General features: G+C 39.6%; 1 protein-coding gene across 3 annotated transcripts in view; it reads left to right on the forward strand.

The window, feature by feature from the left end:
* Window positions 1–22,681, forward strand: part of LOC126183754 (glutaryl-CoA dehydrogenase, mitochondrial-like) — a 442,519-nt gene that overhangs the window by 103,584 nt on the left and 316,254 nt on the right. For all 3 annotated transcript variants that reach the window (XM_049925980.1, XM_049925979.1, XM_049925981.1), the window contains exon 6: window positions 4,997–5,216. In XM_049925980.1, the coding sequence (XP_049781937.1) occupies window positions 4,997–5,216 (220 nt within the window). The remainder of the gene's footprint in view (window positions 1–4,996; window positions 5,217–22,681) is intronic.

Below are 22,681 nucleotides of genomic sequence, written 5' to 3' on the forward strand. Positions count from 1 at the left end.
CCAGGTTTTAAATTGTAAGACATTTCCAGGGGTAGATGTCGACTCTGACCACAATCTACTGGTTATGAACTGTAGATTAAAACTGATGAAACTGCAAAAAGGTGGGAATTTAAGGAGACGGGACCTGGATAAACTGACTAAACCAGAGGTTGTACAGAGTTTCAGGGAGAGCATAATGGAACAACTGACAGGAATGGGGGAAAGAAATACAGTAGAAGAAGAATGGGTAGCTCTGATGAATGAAGTAGTGAAGGCAGCAGAGGATCAAGTAGGTAAAAAGACGAGTGCTAGTAGAAATCCTTGGGTAACAGAAGAAATACTGAATTTAATTGATGAAAGGAGAAAATATAAAAATGCAGTAAATGAAGCAGGCAAAAAGGAATACAAACGTCTCAAAAATGAGATCAACAGGAAGTGCAAAATGGCTAAGCAGGGATGGCTAGAGGACAAATGTAAGGATGTAGAGGCTTATCTCACTAGGGGTAAGATAGATACTGCCTACAGGAAAATTAAAGAGACCTTTGGAGAAAAGAGAGCCACTTGTATGAATATCAAGAGCTCAGATGGAAACCCAGTTCTAAGCAAAGAAGGGAAAACAGAAAGGTGGAAGGAGAATATAGAGGGTCTATACAAGGGCGATGTACTTGAGGACAATATTATGGAAATGGAAGAGGATGTAGATGAAGATGAAATGGGAGATACAATACTGTGTGAAGAGTTTGACAGAGCACTGAAAGACCTGAGTCGAAACAAGGCCCCGGGAGTAGACAACATTCCATTGGAACTACTGATGGGCTTGGGAGAGCCAGTCCTGACAAAACTCTACCATCTGGTGAGCAAGATGTATGAGACAGGCGAAATACCCTCAGACTTAAAGAAGAATATAATAATTCCAATCCCAAAGAAAGCAGATGTTGACAGATGTGAAAATTACCGAACAATCAGTTTAATAAGTCACAGCTGCAAAATACTAACGTGAATTCTTTACAGACGAATGGAAAAACTGGTAGAAGCCGACCTCGGCGAAGATCAGTTTGGATTCCGCAGAAATGTTGGAACACGTCAGGCAATACTGACCCTACTACTTATCTTAGAAAATAGATTAAGGAAAGGCAAACCTACATTGCTAGCATTTGTAGACTTAGAGAAAGCTTTTGACAATGTTGACTGGAATACTCTCTTTCAAATTCTAAAGGTGGTAGGGGTAAAATACAGGGAGCGAAAGGCTATTTACAATTTGTACAGAAAGTAGATGGCAGTTATAAGAGTCGAGGGGCATGAAAGGGAAGCAGTGGTTGGGAAGGGAGTGAGACGGGGTTGTAGCCCATGTTGAGGTTCGCCGATGACATTGTAATTCTGTCAGAGACAGCAAAGGGCTTGGAAGAGTAGTTGAACGGAATGGACAGTGTCTTGAAAGGAGGATATAAGATGAACATCAACAAAAGCTAAACGAGGATAATGGAATGTAGTCGAATTAAGTCGGGTGATGCTGAGGGAATTAGATTAGAAAATGAGACACTTAAAGTAGTAAAGTAATTTTGCTATTTGGGGAGCAAAATAACTGATGATGGTCGAAGTAGAGAGGATATAAAATGTAGAATGGCAATGGCAAGGAAAGCGTTTCTGAAGAAGAGAAATTTGTTAACATCGAGTATAGATTTAAGTGTCAGGAAGTCGTTTCTGAAAGTATTTGTATGGAGTGTAGCCGTGTATGGAAGTGAAACATGGACGGTAAATAGTTTGGACAAGAAGAGAATAGAAGCTTTCGAAATGTGGTGCTACAGAAGAATGCTGAAGATTAGATGGGTAGATCACATAACTAATGAGGAGGTATTGAATATGATTGGGGAGAAGAGGAGTTTGTGTCACAACTTGACTAGAAGAAGGGATCGGTTGGTAGGACATGTTCTGAGGCATCAAGGGATCACAAATTTAGCATTGGAGGGCAGCGTGGAGTGTAAAAATCGTAGAGGGAGACCAAGAGATGAATACACTAAGCAAATGCAGAAGGATGTAGGTTGCAGTAAGTACTGGGAGATGAAGCAGCTTGCACAGGATAGAGTAGCATGGAGAGCTGCATCAAACCAGTCTCAGGACTGAAGACAACAACAACAACAACAACAACAGGAAACTTGAAACATATACCAGAATAATTGTCAGTTTGTCAGGACATTACAAGAATAATGTAGACCTGAGTTCAAAATTTTTTGAACCTCAATTATTTGCATAGAACAGATGATAGAAATGTACTGAACTTCATTTCAGGTAAGGGAACCTTTAATAGACCACCAATCGTTGAAATACCTGTTTCAATGTGCATGTAGAAGAACATTGCATTGACATAAATAAAGATATTATGTTTTGTGGCTTGGGTACCAAGGAGAATTTTCAGGGCTGTAGAACTAGTCAATAATGTGTTGCTCAATTGAAATTTTGGTATCCCCACCAGCAGACAAATGTATGGACACAAATGAACTGCAGTTGGTTCTGTGGTAGAGTAGAGAAAGCCATCATAGACGTCATGTGTGGAGTGTCATATGGGCAGAACTGCTGACTCAGGTGTTTACTTGCCAGGGACGATAGGTTGGGCCAGTGAGTTCCTATGGAGTGATCGACTAACACTGACCTGACTTCCACATTGCAGCATGCTCTTGTTTCCACATGTTACTTGTTTGGTAATTCATGCTGGTTGCATTTTGTGCTTTTCTCCCTGTGCCTCTACATGGTGTTTGGACTCCCTGTTCCCCCATAGATCAACTTGCACATTGAGTTTATCCTCTTCTGCGGTCCAGCTTCCAGGCTCCCGGGTTGAGTGCCCACAGTTGGCTAGATTAGTGACATTTGTGCTGATGGCTAGGTTTTGCAACATTGTCATGCCTGTGCAGATACAAAAGAAACAATTATGTTGAAGTATGGTTTTTCACTGTATTAAGTGTTGCAAGTATTAATTCTAGATTTGCATAAGGCATTTGGTTCTATAAATTATACAGTACTTTTATCCAAATTAGCGGTATAATAGCAGTATCACTAAAATTCATAAGTTATCTCTGAGATGGGAGACAGTATGCTAAACTATCTTATAAGAATGGAAGTAAGAATGCCCCACAGTAAAATCAGTATACAAGACTCTCAACTTTGGAGTTCCCAGGGAAGTATTCTTAGATCATAAAACTTAAAGCTAGTGAACTATGCTGCTGATACAGCATTTATTATCCTCAGCCGCAATGAGCAGATAGCATTCCAAAACAATAAAGACAACTTTGAACTAATCATGGAACATCTGATCATGAATAAACTTATACTGAATAAGGCCAAGACTGTTGTGATAAAGTTGGTGCTCAATTGCAACCAGTCTCAAGTGTATATAAATATTGAATCACTGTCTACAGTTGAAACATCCAATAAACATACATTTTTAGACATTGTTATTGATGAGTGTCTTACATGAAAAGAGTCTGTCAGCTACATCTGTAAAGAGACTAGCTGAAATATTTGGTTACTAAAACACCTGAAAAATATATTACTCCTCCTATTATTAAACAAATGCTCTATGGATTAATCCCTTCTCATTTACAACACGAGACTGAAATTTTGGGTGGAGCACCCACAGGGTACATGGATAAAATATTCAGGCTTCAGAAGACACTAGTTATGGTTATTACTACTGTAAGCAAACACTAGTAATGTTGGGACTATATTAAGTATAATTTATTGACTATATAATAAAGGTATATGCTTATGACAATTATATTTGTAAAAGAGAATGATGCAATAAGCATAATGAATAGAGATTTTATTAATGCAATACATGAACAAAGTGTATTCAAATAACTTAGGGGAATGCAGCTGGGTGACGACATTCTATACACTGGGAGAAACTAAGGACTCATAAGGTGTTGTTATTATGATACTGAGTAACAAAAGTGCTACAAATGAAAGTCCACTTGCATTTTGTAATAGGTTGCCAAATAATGTAAAGCAGCTCTGTGGAAATTTCTTTAAGAGCAAGTTGAAACAGCTGTTAATTAAATGACTTTTATATCCACTCAGACATTTCTGAACTCTATTATCAGTAGTATTACTTTTGAATGTTGCAGTGTATTAGTGGCATTGAATGTTTATGTAATGGCATCTAATGTGCTTCTATTTTAGCTTATGTATTCCTTATATGTATGACATGATATCATCATTGTAAGTGTGCAGTAATTACAATGTTCAAGGCTGTAAAGGTATCATAGACAAATAAAGGTTAATAATAATAATAATAATAATAATAATAATATCATTTCTTATGTTATAAAAATCCTACACTGGTGCTTTTCTATGTTAATAATCATGCATAATAATGTTGTATTGTATGGAACTGAGGACCTAGAAATGATGGAGAGGCTTCGTCCCTGCCATAGCCCACAGTGGTACACAATCCCACAACAGGTTACAGCAGTCCACTCACCCCACCACCGCCCCACACCGAACCCAGGGTTATTGTGCGGTTCAGCCCCCAGTGGACACCTCCCCTCCCCCAGGAACGTATCACACCAGACGAGTGTAACCCCAATGTTTGCATGGTAGAATAATGATGGTGTATGCGTACGTGGAGAAAGTGTTTGCGAAGCAATCGCTGACATAGTGTAACTAAGGCAGAATAAGTGGAACCAGCCCACATTCGCCAAGGCAGATGGAAAACCGCCTTAAAAACCATCCACAGACTTGCTGGCACACCGGACCTCGACACTAATCCATCGCATGGATTTGTGCCGGGGACCGGCGTGCCTCCTACCTGGAAAGCAGTGCGTTAGACCGCACAGCTAACCGAGTGGGCATGCATAATAGTACATACCTGTAGCTATATTTGGGTATTTCAGACACATCATATTGTCATATGCTTGTTCCTTAATACTATCTATGATGAGTTTCCATTGTGTAGATTTCTTTTGATTTGAAAAGTGTACTTGTAATACTGCATCTATGTTTATGTAACTTATTGTCTGTTCAGGATAAGCAATGCCCCAGTTGCAGATATTTTAATTATTTGGGCAAAATGTGAAGACGGCAAGTTACGAGGATTCATTGTGGAAAGGAATGGAGCTAAAGGATTGGCAACACCCAAAATAGAAGGCAAATTCTCACTTCGGGCATCTGCTACAGGAATGATTTTCTTAGATGAAGTTGAAGTTCCAGAGGAAAACGTTCTTCCTGGTGTGACCAGTTTCAAAGTAAGCTTGACTTTTGTTTTTGTCATGTGTCACCATAACTCACTACCATGATCCCTAATCTTATACCAGAACATACTGAATATGGGCAGAGTAATTCAGTCAAGAATTGCAATGTGTGAGACTGACAACTACGTTGCGACACCAACCAAGAGCAGTATTTAATTCTTTGTTAAATGAGAATTGTGTGTTGGTAGGAACAAGTGACGGCAAAGTGTCACGTTTTGTGTATGTATTAACTCAGAACAGCAAGAAAAATTTCTTTATTCTAGTAGAAGCATCTTTAGGCAACAGATGCAAAAGTTACTTTATTTTCTACAATTTTCTTCTTTATTATGCCTGTAATGTCTAGAACTTCCTTTAGATTCCATAGATGAGTGTATTTTAATTCCCTTAGCTGAAGTTTTACCCAGCAAAGCAATCCAATTATCTGGCCAGGGTGCCGGTGCCCCTGTGTTCATGCCCTATAAGCAAGGAGGGGAGGTAGTAATGGTGTACTTTCCAGTACTGTTACAAGAGGAGTGCTGTCACATGCTAAATGTCTATACTCACATCTAAATGAAATACCCATTTAGAATAAGACCGGAATTGGGACACATAGTATATCTCACCTTGGCTGCTCACAGTGGGCAGCAGTAAGAAGGGCAATATCTGGAAAACTATCTTCCCCAGTGACATCGCTATTTTCTACGTGTGTATCTGTTGATTCTTTGTCTGCTGTTTCACTGAAGGATGACAATGCTGACTTTTTGTTTGAATCTGTGCTGAGTGATTTTATTTATATTTTCAGTTCCTTGGCCATCAAAGTGTGTCTCCTCCACTCATCATCACACACTTTTTTGGCATGATACGTATACTTTCAAGTCTTCTAAGGACACAGCAGTAAAAGATAATGTCACAGCCACATAAGCAAAGTGACATTGTGGTCTAGTGGTTAGCATTTGTGGCTAGTAATGCCAAGGTCCTGTGTTTGATTCCCAGTGACCATCTCAAATTTTTCGTAGGTGGAAAGGTTTGGAAGGAAATCCACTTAGCCTTGTAATGCCAACTATAACCAGAAAAATTGATGCATAAATCACCAAAGTAGTGTTACATCAAAAGGTATGCACCAAGCTAGATGACAAACAACATTCATTTATTAGCAGCAGAAGCATGAGCTGTTAAGTTTTTCAGGTTAGAGAGTAAGATGTGTGATGTATCATGATTATCTTTGCAAGATTTCATAATAGTTCTGTAGGATTTAGGTCTAGATGGCATGACAGCAGTAAGAAGGGACATTTTTTGCAAGAGTTTACCAATTGAATAAAGAGAGAGTGTTTGTTGCTCCGTAATTAATGTGAAAGTTTGGTTTTCTTTGTGTCTACAGATTTGTAGTTTTTTTGCCATTTCTACATGATAGCCTGAAGTTTTCCTGTTGTAGTCACAGAGGAAATGTGAACAAGAAATAAAACTCTGCAGTCACAACAATGAAACACTCTCTGGCACTGTTGTCCGATGACACTGTTCACACATTGCCACTTTGCAATATTTTTCACAGTGTAGTGTGTATGGATCCATGGCTCATCTAAGTAAACCATTGGTCACTTTATGCTAATGCTTCATTTTATAATTTTTTTTAAAAGTCTGATATCATAGGCTTTTTTGCCAGTATGTTCATGACTCATTCATTCTAGCAACTTCTAAAATCAAATCCCATAGATGGAACAGTTTTTCTTAGAGTTTCTTTTCTGGTAGGGAAGGCTAATTCAGTGAAACAACAGCTGTGAAATTTCTGCAAAGATTGTATTTCCTTCCATGGCCATAATATTGCAGCAATTTATTTAGATCACCAATGAAATATTTATTGTATGCATTTCTCTAATTCTGTTTTGGGGCACATACTTGATGTCCTACTCCACTTGGCATCATATCCCTCCTTCTGTAATTTGCATACCATTGCACTGAATGCATCTTTTATCACCTACTGTGTCAGCACTATCACACTTTACTTGTTTTCATTGCCTGTAATATTAACGATGTTAATAGCAAGTAGTCATGGCTTTCCACAAAGGTATTTTCTGCAGTCCCTTTTTGTGCTCACACTCTGAGTTGGACTGGAACGTTACTGTAACGAGTCACATCGCCAAGTAGTTCCCATTACAGCCAGGTAACTGATTCACCTTGCCGAGTAATACAGAGTGCTTATTGTAATTGTTGAATTCATCAGTCTGAAGACTGACTTGTTTTCCTGTATAAGCTTTTTACTACCTGCATAACTACTGCACCCTACATCGATTTAAACCTGCCTACTGTATTTAACATTGATTTCCTCCTGCAATTTTTACCGCTGACACGTTCCTGTAGGCCAAATTAAACTATTCTTTGATGCCTCAGGATGTGTCTAATCAATCTCTTTCTTCTGTTAGGCAAGTTTTGATGTTAAGCTCTTTGATGTCTAATTCCATTCAGTACCTCCTTGTTACTTATCCAATCTATACATTTAATCTTCAGGATTTTTCTGTAGCACCAAATAAGCTTATATTCTCTTTACCATTTATTTTCTTCATTTCACTTCTACATGACGCCACACTCCAAATGAATACATTCATAAAAGGCTCCCTAACACTTAAATTTGTATTTGTTGTTAACATCATCTTGCTTTTCAGGAAAGTTTTTCTTGCTATTGCCAGTCTATGTTTCATGTCATTTGTACGTCTGCTGTCATCAGCTATTTTGCTACCCAAATAGTATGATTTCTCTACTTTCAGCATTTAATTTCATAATCATCACCTGATATAATTCAACTACACTCCATTACTCCTGTTTCACTTTCTTAGATGTTAATTTTATATCCTGTTTTCAAGACAATGTTTACCCCATTCAGCTGATCTTGCAAATACTTTGCGATGCGTTGTATAATTTCAGTGTCATCATCAAACCTTAAAGTTTCTTGTCTGGGAACTTAAATTCTTTTTTCCATGTTTCTCCTTGGTTTCCTTTGATGCTTGCTCAATTTACAGATAAAGTTACTTAGGGTATATGCTACAATCCTGTCTCACTCTTTTCTCAATTATTGCCTTTCTTTCATGTCCTTTGACTCTGGCCTGTACTTGTTTTAGGTAACCTTTCACTCCTTGTGTTTCATCATTGATAAATTTATAATTTTGAGGAGAGTATTCCCGTCAACACTGTCAAATGCTTTTCCTCCGTCTACAGATAGTATAAATGTCTATTTATTAAATACATCAAACTGAGATCAGTGCATATGTTTTTGTCATCCTTTTTAGTTATCATGGAATCACTTCTTTCTTGGGATCTGACATTTTCTTCATACACTGCTGAACATTGCTTCTACAAAGGGTGAACCATAATTCCACCAGTACACTTTCAGAGGTAGTAGCATGAACAAAACAAGAAAGAAATGTCTAGTAAACATAGGCTCTAAAATGCATACCTTAAGAGCTATGAGCACTTGTTCAGTACAAGTGATGTGTTTCACAGTAGCAAAGATGACCATGTGCTCGTAGCTCTTAAGGTACCAGTTTTGGAGCCCATGCTTGCTAGACTTTTTTTCTTGTTTTGATCCATACTACCGCCTGTGAATGTTTTTCTGTGGAGTTGGTTCACCCTGTATAATGCGGCCTCTACATATGAAATAACCTTGACAATTGTTAATTTGAAACCCTTTGGATATGAACCCTAATTTTTTCCTTCTCATATAGAAATACTACTGTACTCACCTGTGTGTGTTCAATATTCACTCTGTATGTTCTAAATATTCATGTCAGTTTTATATTTTCTTTTGAAATATGATGTAACAACTGAACTCTAAAACATACACTATAATCTAATCATCAGATGAACATGTTAACTGTTGCAGAGGATTGGTTTTCATGATCTCGCTAATATCCAAAAGCCACTCATTGTGAGAATGCAATTGCAGCAGTGCTAGACAGGGAGCAGTGCTGTAGGTTTTGTGCCATTTTATTTTGAGACTACAGCTTGCTGTAGTTTGACAGAAAGCATGGCAAATACAGGGTGTTTCAAAAATGACCGGTATATTTGAAACGGCAATAAAAACTAAACGAGCAGCGATAGAAATACACCGTTTGTTGCAATATGCTTGGGACAACAGTACATTTTCAGGCAGACAAACTTTCGAAATTACAGTAGTTACAATTTTCAACAACAGATGGCGCTGCGGTCTGGGAAACTCTATAGTACGATATTTTCCACATACCCACCATGCGTAGCAATAATATGGCGTAGTCTCTGAATGAAATTACCCGAAACCTTTGACAACGTGTCTGGCGGAATGGCTTCACATGCAGATGAGATGTACTGCTTCAGCTCTTCAATTGTTTCTGGATTCTGGCGGTACACCTGGTCTTTCAAGTGTCCCCACAGAAAGAAGTCACAGGGGTTCATGTCTGGTGAATAGGGAGGCCAATCCACACTGCCTCCTGTATGTTTCGGATAGCCCAAAGCAATCACACGATCATCGAAATATTCATTCAGGAAATTAAAGACGTCAGCCGTGCGATGTGGCTGGGCACCATCTTGCATAAACCACGAGGTGTTCGCAGTGTCGTCTAAGGCAGTTTGTACCACCACAAATTCACGAAGAATGTCCAGATAACGTGATGCAGTAATCGTTTCGGATCTGAAAAATGGGCCAATGATTCCTTTGGAAGAAATGGCGGCCCAGACCAGTACTTTTTGAGGATGCAGGGACGATGGGACTGCAACATGGGGCTTTTCGGTTCCCCATATGCGCCAGTTCTGTTTATTGACGAAGCCGTCCAGGTAAAAATAAGCTTCGTCAGTAAACCAAATGCTGCCCACATGCATATCGCCGTCATCAATCCTGTGCACTGTATCGTTAGCGAATGTCTCTCGTGCAGCAATGGTAGTGGCGCTGAGGGGTTGCCGCGTTTGAATTTTGTATGGATAGAGGTGTAAACTCTGGCGCATGAGACGATACGTGGACGTTGGTGTCATTTGGACCGCAGCTGCAACACGGCGAACGGAAACCTGAGGCCGCTGTTGGATCACCTGCTGCACTAGCTGCGCATTGCCCTCTGTGGTTGCCATTTCCAGCACGTTCATCCGTCATGATCCCAGTCCGTTGAAATTTTTCAAACAGATCCTTTATTGTATCGCTTTTTGGTCCTTTGGTTACATTAAACCACTGTTGAAAACTTCGTCTTGTTGCAACAACACTGTGTTCTAGGCGGTGGAATTCCAACACCAGAAAAATCCTCTGTTCTAAGGAATAAACCATGTTGTCTACAGCACACTTGCACGTTGTGAACAGCACACGCTTACAGCAGAAAGACGACGTACAGAATGGCGCACCCACAGACTGCGTTGTCTTCTATATCTTTCACATTACTTGCAGCGCCATCTGTTGTTGAAAATTGTAACTACTGTAATTTCGAAAGTTTGTCCACCTGAAAATGTACTGTTGTCCCAAGCATATTGCAACAAACGGTGTATTTCTATCACTGCTCGCTTAGTTTTTATTGCCATTTCAAATATACCTGTCATTTTTGAAACACCCTGTAGATGGATCAGGCTGAATGCCTTCTGTTTTTGTCCAAAGTTTTTTGTACATTTGGGTACAAAAATCTTCAGTAATTATCAAATTTGTGTGTGCTTCAGAGGAATTAGAAATTCAGAGAAGAAGAAAGTTGCTTAAAATCTACTGCTGTCTTTTGAATGCATGGAAATAAAATATCCAAATTCATAATAGTGATTATGTATACAACTATTTTTGTGTTTAGCAGGATATAAGCAGTGTTTAGTTTCTGAGAGGATGAAACTGGTACAAGGGTATACTCTGCAATGGTTTTAAGATAACGACTGAATCTGATGTACCATAAACTGGGTTAAATTATGCAACCTGGGTTACTTTACACACTTCCCATTAAGTTCTGTGGGGTGCCGCCCATGGCCTGTTTTGGAAATTCTGAGTAAAATGGCTGCCTAGATAAGACATAGTGAACTTTACTGGATTGAAAAATCATGACAGTGTTGTTCATACATCATGATGCAGGATGATAAATGCAGTTAATTGGATGCGAGTATCTTTACGTATTTTTACATTGCTTAGAAACTGTCATTGCCATGTCATAGTTATGTGGAACAGTAGGTGAAACACTCTTTTAGTGGAGACATTTTACTAGCAAGCTGAAAACAAGCAAAGGTGTGTGACTTTTGCTTGGGTGGGGGTAACTTTACGATGACTGCAAACAAAAGCAGAAAATAAGGATACTGAGTAAATTATTGGACAAGTGCTGTCTTATGATGAGATTCAAGTTAAGTTCGTGAAGATGACAGGTGACTCAACATAGACATTTGTATGGCCTGATGTTGGAGATATCTCCAAAATCAATAACTAGGGGCTACTTGATGAACCTGTGGTATTACAAAGATGATCTTTGTAGTTCAAAGAACACCTGCAATCTTTTATGTACATATCCAGTCTTTATTGAAGTGAAATCAAGGTTAGTAGTGCCTCATCGTGCTATAGAAATACTATAAAAGTGAAGGTGAGAAACTCGTGCTCCAGACACAGCAGAAACATTTTCAATTTACATAATAAAAACTTAAAATTTAAATGACTTGCCATATTCCATTTATCCTTGTAATAGGTTCCAACAAGTCAATAAAGCTATGAAAAGTGTCATGTCACTTCAGATTTCTGTTTTCTTTCCATTTAAAATTTCCAGACATGTGTAAAATTATCCATTATAAGGCAATACTGCCAAATATCTTGCAAAGTACACTGAAGAGCCAAAAAACTGATACACCTGCCTAATATTGTGTAGGGCCCCCGCAAGCATGCAGAAGTGCCACAACATGATGTGGCATGAACTCGACTAATGTCAGAAGTAGTGCTGGAGGGAACTGACACCATGAATGCTTCAGGGCTGTCCATAAATCCATAAGAGTATGAGAGGGTGGAATATCTTCTGCACAGCACGTTGCAATGCATCCCAGATATGCTCAATAATGTTCATGTCTGGGGAGTTTGATGGCCAGTGGAAGTGTTTAAAGTCAAAAGAATGTTCCTGGAGCCACTCTATAGCAATTCTGGATGTATGGGGTGTCGAGTTGTCCTGCTGGAATTGCCCTAGTCTGTTGGAATGCACAGTGGACATGAATAATGGATACAGGTGATCAGACAGGATGCTTACGTATGTGTCACCTATCACAGTCATCTCTAGACATATCAAGGGCCCCATAGCACTCCCAACTGCACACGTGCCACACTATTACAGAGCCTCCACCAGCTTGAACAGTCCTCAGCTGACATGAAGGGTCCATGAATTAATGAGGTTGTCTCCATACCCTTACACATCCATCCGCTTGTTTCCAGTCATCAACATTCCAATATCGGTGTTGATGATCACAGGTGAGGTGTAAAGCTTCATGTTGTGCAGTCATTAATGGTACACGAGTGGGCCTTTGGCTCCAAAAGACTATGTTGATGATGTTTCATTGAATGGTTCACACACTGACACTTATTGATGGCCCAGCATTGAAATCTGCAGCAATTTGTGGAAGGGTTGCACTTCTGTCACGCTGCACTATTCTCTTCAGTTGTCGTTGGTCCCGTTCTTGCAGGTCTTTTTCCAGCTGCTGCAATGTCAGAGATTTGAAGTTTTAGTGGATTCCTGATATTCACCGTACACTCGTGAAATGGTCATATGGGAAAATCCCCACTTCATTGCTGCCTCAGAGATGCTGTGTCCCATCCCTTGTGCACCGACTATAACACCACGTGCAAACTCACTTAAATATTGATAACCTGCCATTGTAGCAGCAGTAACTGATCTAACAACTGCACCAGACACTTGTTGTCCTATATAGGCATTGCCGACTGCAGCGCCATATTCTGCCTGTTTACATATCTCTGCATTTGAATATGCATGTACTCTTTGAATGGAGTAACTTTACACACAATGTTGTTAAAACATGTCATAAACATGATTTCCATTCATTTTGAGGCTACAATTGTCCTTAAGAACCTGAATGATACACAGAAACCCATTTATATCAATTATATAACTAACCACCTCCCCCTTTAAACCATAGTCCTTGCCATTGGTGGGGAGGCTTGCGTGCCTCAGCGATACAGATAGCCGTACCGTAGGTGCAACCACAACGGAGGGGTATCTGTTGAGAGGCCAGACAAATGTATGGTTCCTGAAGAAAGGCAGCAGCCTTTTCAGTAGTTGCAGGGGCAACAGTCTGGATGATTGACTGATCTGGCCTTGTAACACTAACCAAAACAGCCTCGCTGTGCTGGTACTGCGAACGGTTGAAAGCAAGGGGAAACTACAGCCACAATTTTTCCTGAGGGCATGCAGCTTTACTGTATGGTTAATGATGATGGCATCCTCTTGGGTAAAATATTCCGGAGGTAAAATAGTCCCCCATTCGGATCTCCGGGCGGGGACTAATCAGGAGGACATTGTTATGAGGAGAAACAAAACTGGCGTTCTACAGATCGGAGTGTGGAATGTCAGATCCCTTAATCAGGCTGGTAGATTAGAAAATTTAAAAAGGGAAATGGATAGGTTAAAGTTAGATATAGCTGGAATTAGTGAAGTTCGGTGGCAGGAGGAACAAGACTTTTGGTGAGGTGAGCAAGCAGTAAAGGAAACAAAAGAAAAATTTGGAATAGGTATTAAAATCCATGGAGAAGAAATAAAAACTTTAAGGTTTCTCTGATGACATTGTGATTCTGTCAGAGACAGCAAAGGACTTGGAAGAGCAGTGGAACGGAATGGACAGTGTCTTGAAGGGAGGATATAAAATGAACATCAACAAAAGAAAAACGAGGATAATGGAATGTCGTCGAATTAAGTCGGGTGATGCTGAGGGTATTAGATTAGGAAATGAGACACTTAAAGTAGTAAAGGAGTTCCGCTATTTGGGGAGCAAAATAACTAATGATGGTCGAAGGACAGAGGATATAAAATGTACACCGTCAATGGCAAGGAAAGCGTTTCTGAAGAAAAGAAATTTGTTAACATCGAGTATAGATTTAAGTGTCAGGAAGTCGTTTCTGAAAGTATTTGTATGGAGTGTAGCCATGTATGGAAGTGAAACATGGACAATAAATAGTTTAGACAAGAAGAGAATAGAAGCTTTCGAAATGTGGTGCTACAGAAGAATGCTGAAGATTAGATGGTTAGATCACACAACTAATGAGGAGGTATTGAATATGATTGGGGAGAAGAGGAGTTTGTGTCACAACTTGACTAGAAGAAGGGATCGGTTGGTAGGACATGTTCTGAGGCATCGAGGGATAACCAATTTAGTATTGGAGGGCAGCGTGGAGGGTAAAAATCGTAGAGGGAGACCAAGAGATGAATACACTAAGCGGATTCAGAAGGACGTAGCCTGCAGTAGGTATTGGGAGATGAAGAATCTTGCACAGGATAGAGTAGCATGGAGAGCTGAATCAAAGCAGTCTCAGGACTGAAGACCACAACAACAACAACATAACTGACCACACTTTATAAAATCAAGAAAACACAAAAAATGTGTTTATAGTATCTCCAGTTGACAGTAACAGGAATATTCTTAGTTTTGATGTGAAACGGAGAAAAATAGATGGAGGAGAATGAAATACTTTTTTTGTGCAATAAGAAAAACTATTGGCTCTGGCCAGTTGTATTAAGACAATACATGTTACTGATATTAAGCTTGCAGTGACTCATAAATGATCATCATTGTGTTGTGTTGTATTGTATTGTATTGTATTGTATTGTATTGTATTGTATGTTAACCGGGGGCCTAGAAACGATGGAGAGGCTCCATCCCCGCCACAGCCAGAGTGGTCCACAACCCTACGATGACTACCGCGGTCCATGTCACCCCTCTACCGCCCCACACCAAACCACTCCTTCAGGGTTATTGTGCGTTTTGACCACAGCTCTGTGGTCTAATGATTTTATCAACCAGACTGACCATCTTCATCTTAATGAGGGTGACAGTATGGTCTTCAGGAACAACGGTTACAACATTCATCAAATAAATGGAGTGCTTTCAAGTGAGAATCACAATAAGACCACCAACAAAAAGTAGGATAAGAAACATGTCTTCTTGCCATGCTGTGGGTCCATGTTGAGCAAGACAAGCCACCTAGTGAAAAGACACAAAATCAAATTGATCTTCAGGTCTCTGGTAAATATTCGGAAGTCCTGAGACCAGTTAGAGATGGAGTAGGTCGCAAAATACCTCGGGTCTACAAGATGGCTTGGGAGTGCGGCCAGTCATATGTTGGAAATCAGTATGAATGGTAGAACAATGCAGACAGAAGAACAAGAGGCTTTATCGCATACACTACCTTGAGAAATCGACTTAAGCTGAACATGCTTTAGAAAACGGTCGCCAGATCAAATTCGATGAAACCACTGTTGTGGCTCACACTAATGGCTTTTGGGACTGTGTAATTAAATAAGCCACTGAAATAAAAATCACCAATAACTCCCTTAATGGAGATGGCCTCCTGCAGCTCAGAATGATGTGGAATCCAGGGATCACATGGTTGAAGTGGGCATATTGAATGCGAAGTCAAATTATGCCCATATATGGCAAGGCTGTGAGCACCAGTGATATCAGCTGGCAGCTAGCATATATAAGGGTGTACCAGCAGCCCACTGGCAGTCATACCTCTTGAAAAAGGCCAATGAGCACTTGGCTGAAAGCTTGTGACGTTCACCTGCTTTGTTTCTTCATTGGTCCTTGGTGTCGACGTACTGCATTGTTATACTGGCAGAAAAATAGGGGAGGGGGGGGGGGGGTGGAGGGTGGAAGTTCAACACTGACTACTGTAATTAATGTAGCTAACAGTTGCACAGTTGTGTTTTACAGTTCTTTAATGTCACTGTCCACAACCCCCAACATTACATAGCTCACTATTGGTAAATTTTGACCTCATTAATAGGTTGCAGGCAAACATCAGCATACTGCTATGATAGTTTGCTGTTGAACATCTATGAGCAGTATAAACCTAACCACACAGTTCACAGTTCTTGCAGAAGAATAAGGTATGTGTGACACTATTTCTCAAATAACTTGAACAGACATTGTCATTGTCTTAACACATGGCCTATTTGTGTTACACTAATTCCACTGTTAAATTTGATGCATTGTTGTTACTTGAAGCAGTACATAATTTCCCTCTGAAAATTGGCCGTGGACGGACTGTCTCAGGACCAAAAATAGGGCCTTTATAAATCCTCACAGTAATAGGCACTGAGACTATACTTTTTTGATGTTTTAAGTTACAGAAATTACAATTAAAACATAACTCATTCAATTATATGAATAGATCGAAAAATTCCTCCTTTTTAACAGTTCTCTCTACCACAAAGATTAGGCCAAATTATTTGTTTAAATAATGAAATTAGCAGATCTAGTTATGCAAACAATTCTTTTGACCAATCTGGCAATTATTTTGGAATTAAATAAGGGCTGGCTTTGCTAACATGTTTTCGAATAGAGCCAAGTAAATACTTAAAGGATTCTAGTAGTTCTTCTTCCAAATGTTTATAATTATTACAGATTTTATTTTTGTTTATAAGTAAACAATAGAATTTAAGTCCTGAAACAATTACTGATTTCACTCTATAACAAAAGATATTAACTAGGAATGGTCAAAATAAATTAGGAAATTAATTACATACACAAAGCTACGCACCAAATTAGACCTGGTGCAGGGAATAGCCTTGATAGGGACAGGGAATGTGATGTAGGTGGTGACCTGATAAAGATAGCTACTCAAACTGATGGCATCAATCTGCATTTCATGCAACTGTTTCAGCATCATGATCAGCCTCATCTTAATGCAGCTGTTAAGCACGTTAACATTGGGCTGGAGAGGGCACTGATGGCAGAGGGCATGGGTCACATTGCAGTGGTGCCAGTTGAGATTATCAGTAGATCCGGTTTCACTAGGCATGGCCTGCACTTCAGCAGGTATGGGAAGGGGAGACTGGCAAAGCTTATAGGTGACAGTGTAGTGGGTGGTGGTAGGACACTCTTGGAAAAATTCCTGTAGTAGTTGGTGTTAGAGCTGCACCGTTTTTGAATGAAGTCAGCTGATGGATATACCTGCTTAAAGGAAGTCCCTCTAAGGGCTCACCTTCAGAGGATGTCATGTTTCCAAGTAGAGAAGGAGTTAGCATATTTCATCAGAATATTAAAGCTATTAGAGATAAAGTTAGTGAACTGGTTATAGATGTTGACTATGAAATTATTCGTATATCGGAGCACCACTTAAATAATTTGACGATTCAGAGGCTTCCTTTACCAGGATACAGGTTAGCTGGCTGTTTTTCAAGGATTTCATTGTGGGGTGGGAGAATGGCCATGTATGTAAAAAACAGTATTCCTTTTCAGTCCATAGAGGTATGTATCGTGGCACTGCACTGAACAGATATTTGAATTTTGTGCAGTTGCAGTTGAATTTAGTGAAACTAAACTTTTAATTGTTTTTGTTTATAGGTCCCCTAATTTTGACTTCAGTGCATTTCTGCCCAAGCTAGAGGGGGTTCTTGTTCACTTTATAGGAAGTATGAGAAATTAGTTGTATGTGGTGACTTCAGTATAAATTTTGTACATGATAGTGCAAGAAAAATGATGTTGGTAGATCTCCTAAATTCATATGATCTGATGCAGACTGTGTTTTTCCAACTAGGGTGCAGGGGAACAGTAGCACAGCCATAAACAACATTTTTATTCATTCTTCATTACTAGATGGGCATTCTGTTAGTAAAAGGGTCAATGCCCTTTCAGACCATGATGCACCAATTTTAACACTAAAAGGATTTTGTACTCAAACAAATGTCACGTATAATTACAAACTATGCAGGAAAGTTAATCCAAAAGCCAGCCGGAGTGGCCGAGCAGTTCTAGGCGCTACAGTCTGGAACCGTGCGACCGCTACGGCCACAGATTCGAATCCTGCCTCGGGGATGGATGTGTGTGTTGTCCTTAGGTTAGTTAGGTTTAAGTAGTTCTACATTCTAGGGGATTGATGACCTCTGAAGTTAAGTCCCATAGTGCTCAGAGCCATTTGAACCATTTAATCCAAAAGCAATTGAGAATTTTTTAAATCTTGTCAAGGAACAAGAGTGGCAGGATGTTTATAGTGCTGGTAACATAGATGACAAATATAGTGCTTTCCTTAACACATTTCTGATGCTCTTTGAGAGCTGCTTTCCATTAGAATGTCCTAAATAGGGTTGTTGTGGTCTTCAGTCCTGAGACTAGTTTGATGCAGCTCTCCATGCTACTCTATCCTGTGCAAGCTTCTTCACCTTCCAGTACCTACTGCAGCCTACATCCTTCTGAATCTGCTTAGTGTATTCATCTCTTGGTCTCCCTCTACGATTTTTACCCTCCACGCTGCCCTCCAATACTAAATTGGTTATCCCTCGATGTCTCAGAACATGTACTACCAACCGATCCCTTCTTCTAGTCAAGTTGTGCCCCAAGTTCCTCTTCTCCCCAATTCTATTCAATACCTCCTCATTAGTTATGTGATCTACCCATCTAATCTTCAGCATTCTTCTGTAGCACCACATTTTGAAATCTTCTATTCTCTTCTTGTCTAAACTATTTATTGTCCACGTTTCACTTCCATACATGGCTACACTCCATACAAATGCTTTCAGAAATGACATCCTGACATTTAAATCTATACTCGATGTTAACAAATCTTTCTTCTTCAGAAACAATTTCCTTGCCATTGCCATTCAACATTTTATATCCTCTCTACTTCCACCATCATCAGTTATTTTGCTCCCCAAATAGCAAAACTCCTTTACTACTTTAAGTGTCTCATTTCCTAATCTAATTCCCTCAACATCACCCAACTTAATTCGACTACATTCCATTATCCTCGTTTTGCTTTTGTTGATCTTCATCTTATACCCTCCTTTCAAGACACTGTCCATTCCGTTCAACTGCCCTTCCAAGTCCTTTGCTGTCTCTGACAGAATTACAATGTCATCGGCAAACCTCAAAGTTTTTATTTCTTCTCCATGGATTTTAATACCTACTCCGAACTTTTCTTTTGTTTCCTTTATTGCTTGCTCAATATACAGATTGAATAACATCGGGGATAAGCTACAACCCTGTCTCACTCCCTTCCCAACCACTGCTTCCCTTTCATACCACTCGACTCTTATAACTGCCATCTGCTTTCCGTACAAATTGTAAATAGCCTTTCGCTCCCTGTATTTTACCCCTGACACCTTCAGAATTTGAAAGAGAGTATTCCAGTCAACATTGTCAAAAGCTTTCTCTAAGTCTACAAATGCTAGAAACGTAGGTTTGCCTTTCCTTAATCTAGCTTCTAAGATAAGTCGTAGGGTCAGTATATCCTCACGTGTTCCAACATTTCTACGGAATCCAAACTTATCTTCACCGAGGTCGGCTTCTATCAGTTTTTCCATTCGTCTGTAAAGAATGCGCGTTAGTATTTTGCAGCTGTGACTTATCAAACTGATAGTTCGGTAATTTTCACATCTGTCAACACCTGCTTTCTTTGGGATTGGAATTGTTATATTCTTCTTGAAGTCTGAGGGTATTTCGCCTGTCTCATATATCTTGCTCACCAGATGGTAGAATTTTGTCAGGGCTGGCTCTCCCAAGGCTGTCAGTAGTTCTAATGGAATGTTGTCGACTCCCGGGGCCTTGCTTCGAATTACGTCTTTCAGTGCTCTGTCAAACACTTCACACAGTATCATATCTCCCATTTCATCTTCATCTACCTCCTCTTCCACTTCCATAAAACTGTCCTCAAGAACATCGCCCCTGTATAGACCCTCTAAATATTCCTTCCACATTTCTGCTTTCCCTTCTTTGCTTAGAACTGGGTTTCCATCTGAGCTCTTGATATTCATGCAAGTGGTTCTCTTTTCTCCAAAGGTCTCTTTAATTTTCTTGTAGGCAGTATCTATCTTATCTCTCATGAGATAAGCCTCTACATCCTTACATTTGTCCTCTAGCCATCCGTGCTTAGCCATTTTGCATTTCCTGTCGATCTCATTTTTGAGACGTTTGTATTCCTTTTCGCCTGCTTCACTTACTGCATTTTTGTATTTTCTGCTTTCATCAATTAAATTCAGTGTCTCCTCTGTTACCCAAGGATTTCTGCAAGCCCTCATCTTTTTACCTACTTGATCCTCTGCTGCCTTCACTATTTCATTCCTCAAAGCCACCCATTCTTCTTCTACTGTATTTCTTTCCCCCATTCCTGTCAGTTGTTCCCTTATGCTCTCCCTGAAACTCTCTACAACCTCTGGTTCTTTCAGTTTTAATCTACAGTTCATAACCAATAGATTGTGGTCAGAGTCCACATCTGCCCCTGGAAATGTCTTAAAATTTAAAACCTGGTTCCTAAATCTCTGTCTTACCATTATATAATCTATCTGAAACCTATGAGTATCTCCAGGCTGCTTACATGTATACAACCTTCTTTTATGGATCTTGAACCAAGTATTAGCTATGGTTAAGTTGTGCTCTGTGCAAAATTCTACCAGGCGGCTTCCACGTTCATTTCTTACCCCCAATCCATATTCTCCTACTACGTTTCCTTCTCTTCCTTTCCCTACTATCGAATTCCAGTCACCCATGACTATTAAATTTTCGTCTCCCTTCACTATCTGAATAATTTCTTTTATCTCATCATACATTTCTTCAATTTCTTCGTCATCTGCAGAGCTAGTTGGCATATAGACTTGTAGTACTGTCGTAGGCACGGGCTTCGTGTCTATCTTGGTCACAATAATGCGTTCACTATGTTGTCTGTAGCAGCTTACCCGAACTCCTATTTTTTTATTCATTATTAAACCTACTCCTGCATTTCCCCTATTTGATTTTGTATTTATAACCCTTTATTCACCTGACCGAGAGTCTTGTTCCTCCTGCCACCACTTCACTAATTGCCACTATATCTAACTTTAACCTATCAATTTCCCTTTTTAAATTTTCTAACCTACCTGCCCGATTAAGGGATCTGTCATTCCACACTTCGATCCATAGAATGCCAGTATTCTTTCTCCTGATAATGACGTCCTCTTCAGTAGTCCCCGCCCGGAGATCCGAATGGGGGACTATTTTACCTCCGGAATATTTTACCCAAGAGGACGCCTTCATCATTTAATCATACAGTAAAGCTGCATACCCTTGGGAAAAATTACGGCTGTAGTTTCCCCTTGCTTTCAGCCGTTCACAGTGCCAGAACAGCAAGGCCATTTTGGTTAGTGTTACAAGGCCAGATCAGTCAATCATCCAGACTGTTGCCCCTGCAACTACTGAAAAGGCTGCTACCCCTCTTCAGGAACCACAGATTTGTCTGGCCTCTCGACAGATACCCCTCCGTTGTGGTTGCACCTATGGTACGGCTATCTGTATCGCTGAGGCACGCAAGCCTCCCCACTTGGGAGGTCCATGGTTCATGGGGGGGGCTAAATAGGGTACTAGCAGTAAAAGGCAGCCTGGGTGGCTAACTAGTGGGGTAAGGATATTATGTAGAACAAAGCGGGAATTATATCAAAACGTTAGAAGTGGTCACAATCAAGCTACAGTAGTGCATTGCAAACAGTACTTCAAGGTGCTTAAAAATGTTATTAGGAAGACAAAGAGTACATGGCATGCAAATAGAATAGCTCATTCACAGGATAAAATTAAAACCATATGGTCAGTTGTGAAGTAAGTGTCCGGTCAGCAGCACAAGGTTGGCAATATAAAGTCAGTTTCTGTTACTTGTATATCAGATATATGTACAGTATTTAACAATCATTTTCTGAGCATTGCTGGTGAATTAAATAAAAATTTAGTTTCTACAGGAAATCATATAACAATCTTAGCAAATGCCTTTCCGAGATTGATGTCTGAAATATTTCTCAGTGATACAGACAAGGGGGAGATTGAGTGAATAATTAAATCACTGAAGACTACGGACTCTCATGGATATGATGGAGTGCCTAGCAGAATATTAAAGTACTTTGCTGCACATGTTAGCCCTGTATTTAGCCATATTTCTAATTTTTCGTTTAGGAATGGTCAGTTTCCTGAATGATTAAAGTACTCAGTAGGAAAGCCGCTTTATAAAAAGGAAGAAAGGGATAATGTAGACAATTTTTGACCTATTTCTATGCCATCAATGTTTACTAAAGTCATTGAAAATGCTCTGTATGTAAGGATAATTGATAATTTTATATCACACATTTTGCTGTCAAATGTACAGTTCGGCTTTAGAAGTCATTTAACAACTCAAAATGCTATATTCTCTTTTCTCTGTGAGGTACTTGATGTGTTAAACAAAAGGTTTCGAGTACTAGGCATATTTTTGATTTAACTAAGGTGTTTGACTGTGTTGGTCACAAAATGTTGCTGCAGAAATTGGACCATTATGGAATGTGGGTAATAGCTCACAATTGGTTCACTTCTTACTT

Source organism: Schistocerca cancellata, chromosome 4 (genome assembly GCF_023864275.1).
Source record: "Schistocerca cancellata isolate TAMUIC-IGC-003103 chromosome 4, iqSchCanc2.1, whole genome shotgun sequence".
Lineage (NCBI taxonomy): Eukaryota > Metazoa > Arthropoda > Insecta > Orthoptera > Acrididae > Schistocerca > Schistocerca cancellata.